Below are 7,039 nucleotides of genomic sequence, written 5' to 3' on the forward strand. Positions count from 1 at the left end.
GAATGTCTTGGCCACGTATAGATTGTCACTATTATAAAATAATGCTGCAATGCAAGTTTTGTTTATAAATCTTCCCCCTTCTCTCTGTTATATTTCCATTCCCCCCTTCAAACAGTGTTTGGTGGGTTTCATTATTCTATCTTCATGTGTATCTACATAGTGTACTTACCATAAATCCTTCCTATGTATCTCTTGTTTTCCTTCCAAATTATGATTTTTGTGGGTCAAAAGGATGTGGACATTTGTAAGACTTAGTGGGTTGGAGGATATAAACTTGATTAAATTAATTAATAATTTTTGTTTCAAAATTTCTACTAGTCTGAGATCACCTGTCTTAGTACTTTGGCAGGATTATTAAAACAAAATATGGGCTGGTGTAGTGGTTCAAGTGATAGAGCACTTGCCTAGAAAGGGTGAAACCCTGAGTTCAAGCCCCAGTACTGCAAAAAAAAAAAAATTGCCATGTGCTGAAGGCTCAGGCCTGTAATTGTAGCTAGTCAGAAGGCAGAGGTCAGGAAGATCGAGGTTCAAAGTCAGACCAGACAAAGTAGTTCGAGAGACCCTATCTTGAAAAAAACCCATCACAAAACAGGGCTGGTGGAACAGCTCAAAGTATAGGCTCTGAGTTCAAACCCCAGTACCACAAAAAAAACAAAACAAAACAAATCACCAAAAAACTCCACAAAACTTTCCATTTTCTTAGATGAAAAATGGTATCGAATTGTTTTAATGTGAATTTCTTTCTTATTAGTGATGTTGATGTTTTGGACTCATCTTTCCCTTTTAAATGTTTTGTTCTTTTTTTCTGATACATTTAACCCCTATTCGTATTTATCGCAAATTCTTTTTTTTTCCTGTTCAGTTATGCACAAATCACAAAGGTTGTTTTTGAGGTCACAGTGACCTCCAGTGGTAAAGACTGGTAATGTTTAAAAGACAGCCACTCAGTTGTTGCAGGTACAAAGAGTATGAAGTGTCCCAGAGCTACTAAACTGGAAGATACTACATTTAATGTAGAGGAATGCCAAGGTCAGATAGAGCAGGAAAGAAGGTCACTTGAGTCACCAAAGAGTCATTTTTAGAGTTGGAACTAGAGTCTATATCTGAATCCCTAGACACAAAAAAATCCAGCAACAGATTTGGAAAATATGTCACTCCTAGACAAGGGGCTGTTTACCTTGGAAGAGATTGTGCCTACCCCATAAGGCAGAGGTTGGGGAGATTGGAGAGCAGCCTTTGGTGCCTCTCTGGGGACTCTGCTGGCCAGGGGTGTGGTGGGCGTGGATCACCACCTGGACTGGCCATGCCTGCCTGTCCTTAATGTTCTGAAGCCCAGAACCCAGGAGAGCATTCAGATTCTGGGTGGCAAGGCCTCCTCAGGGCTCTTTACACCTGCTCCCACTTCTCCCACTGGTACTTGTAACCCTTGAAAATGGCTTTGCACATCAAAGGCAATGTGAACACAGTGCCTGATGCTCATGGGCTCTTGTTGGGTGTGGTCCACAGATCTTGGGATTCTCCTTGGCATGGCTTTGAGGAGCGACAGTTTGGAGGTGTGGTCCTTGACCCAGAATAAGGAGTGTGATGTTACCGGCTACCTGCGGGTCAAGCTGCAGTACAAGAACCGGCTTCAGTACATGGTAACCACACAGGCACCAGCCGTGACCCTGTTCCCAACTCCCATGGCTCACCTGGCACAGAACTCTTGGACCTGTGTTAGCACCAAGGTTATCCTAGATCCCTTCTCCATCAGGGTGCCTGGTTTGCACTTATCACCCCCTCCCATCATCTCCTATGGCCCCATCCCTCCTCCTCGGCCTGACCTTTGAGCCCACCTCCACTTCGTGCTCACCCTATGACTCAGGAAGGAACTTCAGGAAGACCTTGGGAAACTCCAGGCGTTTAGTAGCAGGAGAAATAAAGTCCTACAAACTGGAACATTTGGTTCTTTTTGGAAAGTGGAGATGCCCACATGGCTCTTTATGTTTGTTTTGTTTTGTTTTAGGATCTTGTTATGTAGCCCAGGCTGGCCTTGAACTCACAATCCTCCTGCCTCTACCTCCCATGTGCTGGGATTGCAAGTGTGTGGCTCTATATATCTATTTTCTTAAACAATCTTATTGAGATACAATTCCTATACCATAGGGCTGATGGAGTGGCTCAAGAGGTAGAGTGCCTGCTTAGCAAGTGTGAGGCTCTGAGTTCAAACCCCAGTGCCAGCAAAAAAAATAAAATAAAATAAAAACACATACCAACCCACCCATTTAAAGAATGCAACTTATTGGTGTTTCGTGTGTCCACAGAGTTGTGCAACTGTCACCATAGTAAGTTTTCGAACATCTCCCTCACTCTTAAAATAATGCCTTCCTTGAAGTCGTAGGTCTTTATTCTGGGCTCCTTAACAGGAGCTGTGTGTTTGATTTCACCCTCTCTGTGTCTCAGAGGAAACTGTGTTTAATCCACTTGGGAGCCAGGGCTGCCTTCTTTGTAGATGAATCCCCCTCTGTCCTCATAGGCTGGGCCTGGGCCTCTCTCCTTTGTCAGCATTCATCTGGGAGGCTGGGGGAGCCTGTCTAAGCCGTTTCTGCCTCTGACTTCTTGGTTTGTTCCTGTACCTCCCCAGAAACACTACTTTCCCATCAACTACAAGATCGGCGTGCCTTATGAGGGGGTGCTCAGAGTCGCCAACATCACCAGGCTGGTGAGGATCCTCCCTGCCTCCTGTGACCCCCTGTGGGCCTCAGCCTAAGAGGCACACACATTGGTTTTGGCAGGTTATGCTGCTGTCCAGGGGCCTTTTGCCAGACATTCAAGCCCGCCCTTGACCCAGGTTACCTGTTGTTCACAGTGTGTGCCCTTGTTGATCCCATGCAAGGGGTCCTGGGGGGAAGGTGATCACAGCCCAGAGGCTGGTGTCTGGGAGTTCTAGTGATTTCTCTTGTCCCTGTAGCAGAGGGCCCGGGTGAGTGAGCGCGAGCTGCGGTATCTGTGGGTCTTGGTGAGTCTCAACGCCACTGAGTCGGTCCAGAATGTGTTGCTCGAGGGCCACCCATCCTGGAAGTACCTGCAGGAGGTTCAGACACTGCTATTGAATGTCCAGGAGGACCTCATGGTGAGCCAGAGCTGCTGTGTAAGAGTGTGTGGGTCTGACAGGTGTGGCCAGGGGCTGTGGAGGGAAGAGGTGAGTGTGTGGAAAGTTCTGACATGTCTTGAGGGTATGGGAGAAATGGGGGATGGGTGCAGGAAAAGGAGCCTGAGGAGGGAGGAGGCAGCCATGATGAGCAATGAGTGGGGTGGGCTGGGCTGGGAGGCAGGAAGTGCCTGAGACTCTGTTCCAGGCTCTGGTTGGCTCACCCTGGGGCCAGGGCAAAGCCTCTGGCTTTGTTTCTGTGTCTAAGAAATAAGGCTCCTTCAGACGAAGAGGAAGAATAGTGACATACAGGGGATTTTTAGGCGGTGAAGCTGTGTATAATAGTTTTTCAAAACCAGTAGAGCTGTGCAACACACAACACAGTCAATGCTAATTGACTACAGCGTGAGTTAATTTAAAAAAGTTATATACATATACATATATATATATATATATATATATATATATATATATATATATAAACTTTGTATATAAAAAGGTTCCTTTTTGTTCAACAGAGTTGATCTGAGGCCTCAGGGAACCATCCTTTCTAAAACCTGAGTTGAACTAAAAGGTCATGGGATGAGCTCATCATGTACCCATGCAGGCTCCTGCCCCCACCAGCCTTCCTCAGGTTCCCAGTGCACACCTGTTCCGGGACACACCTGGCCCCCTGCTCAGCCAGCTGCCCGGCTTTCTCTGCCCACAAGGCCCAGCCCACGGCCAGACCATCTGACACCAACTGTGAGCTTCCAGTAATGAAAAGGTTCAGAGCTCCAACTGTTTTTGCAGCTGCTAAGAACCAGACCTGGGAGGGCTCTCTCAATTCAGTTTCCTCAATTCCTGCTGAGGAGGTTGTCCCGGGAATTGGCTCTTTTGTGCCCATGGGCAAGATGGGTACTCTAGGGAAGAGGACCAGGCATGAGAAAGAGACACTTTTCCGCCCTTGGTTTTTTGAGAGGTTCCCCAGGAGCTGGACTGCAGGGAAGAGAGGAGGACGCTGCTCTTCCCATCTGGCCTTGGCTTTTTTTGATTATACACACACAAATATTTTATTTTTATTTTTATTTTTTGGCAGTACTGGTGTTTGAACTCAGGGCCTTATGCTTGCTCAGCAGGTGCTCTACCACTTGAGGCATGCCTTTGGCCCTGATACTTTTTATTATCCAGATGTAGGCAGCTTTTTTTTTTTTTTTTTTGTGGTGGTGGTGGGGATCAAACCAAGGGCTTTGAGCATGCCAGGCAAGCTCAGCCACTGAGCTGCATCCTCAGCCCTGTAGCTTTTTATTTATTTATTTATTATTCATATGTGCATACAATGTTTGGGTCATTTCTTGTAGCTACCTTTTGAATCTCTCTTCTCTCTCACACTGTTAGAAGTCTATGACCTAGCATTTAAGATGGATTAAGTTTAGGGAAAAACCACCCTTCAGATTTTCTTTAGTTTTAAATCTCCCAGTGGTAGTGGATTATAGGAGGTCCAGCCTGGTTGTTGAACACCAGCTTGGTTTCCAGCTGTATAACCTGGAACATGTTTCACTTCTGGGCTTCAGATTCATCATTTGAAAAGGACAAGGGTTGAGATGAAGCTGGAAAATGGATTCGATGACATTCTATCTCTTGAATCTGGGTTCTGTACTGTTCTTGTCCAGTATTTCCCCCTTGCTTTCCTTAAGTTTCCTTAAGAAAACAAAAATAAAAACAAGGTTCTCCATAGAGATTGTAGCACCTGTGCTGAGAGGGAGCTCATTTTACAATATAGAATCTGCCATTTTGACCATTTTTAAGTGCACAACTCAGTGACATTCGTTATATTCACCATACTGTATAACCATCACTCCTGTCCATTTCCAGAACTCCTCCATCATCCCTTCCAAAACCCAAAAACCCAAAAAACTGTGAAGCGGTCACACCTCACTTCCCTCTTCTCTGCACCCCTGGTAACCTGTAACCTTTCGTCGTTATTTATTTGCCTCTTCTAGAAGTAAAGTGGTGAAGCACTCACCCTATTGTGCCTGCCTGTGTGCACTTTGAGTAATGTTTCCTAAGTCCATCCACTGGCCTGGGGGAATGGCTCAGTGGCAGAGTACTTTCCTACCATGTGTGAGGCCCTGAGTTCAAGTCCTAGCACTGGAGAAAAATTAAAAGGTTCATTAACTTAGGAATGAAATTGCTGGGTCAGATGATAACTGTGTTTTATGCTTTCTTTTGCGATACTGGAATTTGAATTCAGGGCTTTGCACTTGCTAGGCTGGTGTTCTACTGCTTGAGCCACACCTCCAGCCCCATGTTACACTTTTTGAGGAACTGCCAGGCTGCTTTTCTGTAAGAGGCTTTCAGAGGAATGGCTTCTGCCTATCTTCAACTTTGAGTGTCTCTGGATGGTACAGTGGCCCTGGGGGACTAAATCTAGAGGACCGTGTGGCTTTCTCCTGATAGAGAGTGGGCTATGGGATGAGACTTCTTTTCACTCCTGTCATCCTTACTCCACTTTGGGTGTAACTTTTCTAGGGCTGCTGTAACAAATTAGCACAAACTGGGTGGCTTAAAACAGAAATTTATTCTTTCACACTTCTGGAAGTTGCAAGTCCAAAATCAAGGTGTTGGCAGAGCCATACTTCTTCTGAGGGCTCTGGTGTGTGTGTGTGTGTGTGTGTATGTGTGTGTGTGTCTTTCTTTGCTTTTTTTCAGCTTCTAGTGGTTCAACACCCAGAGTCTTGGCTTGGGTCAGCATCACTCTAACATCTGTCACATGGCCTCTGGTCTGTGTCTCTCTGTGACCTTTATAAAGATACATGGTTGTCTAGCATGGTGGATCCCATCTCCACCATGGCAAAAAAAAAAAAAAAAAAAAACCAACCAAAAAAAACTATTGGATTAGGGTCTACCCTAAATCCAGGATAATGTCATTCTGAAATCCTTAATTACATCTACTCCATTTCTAAACAGGGTCACATTTATAGGTACTGAGGGTAGGGCTGAGATTGTAGCATTTGGGAGGCTGGGGGGCTGGGGGCGGGTGGAGGGGAGAGATACAATTCAGCCCAGATGGCTTGCCTGGGCTGCGGCTACCTTTAGGAACGCCTTCTCCTGGCTCAGGCCCCATGTTTCTCATGATGCCTCTACAATGGCCCCTATTCAGGGACTTCAGGTGCCTAGGATGTTCCCCAGGTTTTAAGCATTGTGAGAGAACCCATCTGAGCTTGGGGCCAGATAGCCCTGCTTGTGTGACTTGTCTAAGTACCCTCATCAAATTCTTCTATTTCTTGGAGTTGATGGAGGTCTTTGCTTCCAGAAGGGCAGTTTTCCCAGATTGGGGTCTCCTCATTGGGTGGTCAGCCATGTGTGGGCTAGAACAGCAAGGAGCCCCCAACTTCTTCCCGTTCTGGGCTGTGCCTTATGGCCATTTTTCCAATAATGGAGAAGCAGTAGTCTCTGTTGTGCTTGGATGACGGACAATGACTGGGACCCTCCTGACACAGCTCACAGGCTCCTGGTCATGGGAAATTTTATCCTTTTGTGACTTGGAGCAGCTCTGGCCCCCTCTCTTTACTGATTCTGATGGCTTCCTCCTCCACAGGATGTGGAGATCAGCCCTCAGGTGGAAGCGGTGTTATCTCTCCTGAGTACCCCAAGTCTGAGCCTGAAACTGGTGCGGCCCAAAGCCTTGCTGGACAACTGCTTCCGGGTCATGGAGCTGCTGTACTGCTCTTGTTGTAAGGACCTCCAAGGGTGTGGGACTGGGGAAGGAGGTCAGGAGTCTGGGCCTAGGTTATCAGGCAGAGAGGTGCACCCTCCTGGGCTTACCCTGTGGTACACAGAGTGACAGACCATTTCTGGAAGCCCAGATGGGCCCTGAGGGAACAAGACATATAACTTAGCTGCTGGGATGGAGTGGATGGGGTGGAG

General features: G+C 46.6%; 1 protein-coding gene across 11 annotated transcripts in view; it reads left to right on the forward strand.

Annotated features, from left to right (window-relative positions):
• Il34 (interleukin 34) overlaps positions 1–7,039 on the forward strand; it is a 58,959-nt gene that overhangs the window by 50,462 nt on the left and 1,458 nt on the right. For 4 of the 11 annotated variants that reach the window (XM_074055694.1, XM_074055697.1, XM_074055695.1 and 1 more), the window contains exons 3-6: positions 1,507–1,727; positions 2,624–2,701; positions 2,951–3,181; positions 6,711–6,846. In XM_074055694.1, the coding sequence (XP_073911795.1) occupies positions 1,507–1,727; positions 2,624–2,701; positions 2,951–3,181; positions 6,711–6,846 (666 nt within the window). The remainder of the gene's footprint in view (positions 1–1,506; positions 1,728–2,623; positions 2,702–2,950; positions 3,182–6,710; positions 6,847–7,039) is intronic. The other 7 variants (XM_074055699.1, XM_074055698.1, XM_074055700.1 and 4 more) reach the window with 7 other exon arrangements.

Source organism: Castor canadensis, chromosome 15 (genome assembly GCF_047511655.1).
Source record: "Castor canadensis chromosome 15, mCasCan1.hap1v2, whole genome shotgun sequence".
Lineage (NCBI taxonomy): Eukaryota > Metazoa > Chordata > Mammalia > Rodentia > Castoridae > Castor > Castor canadensis.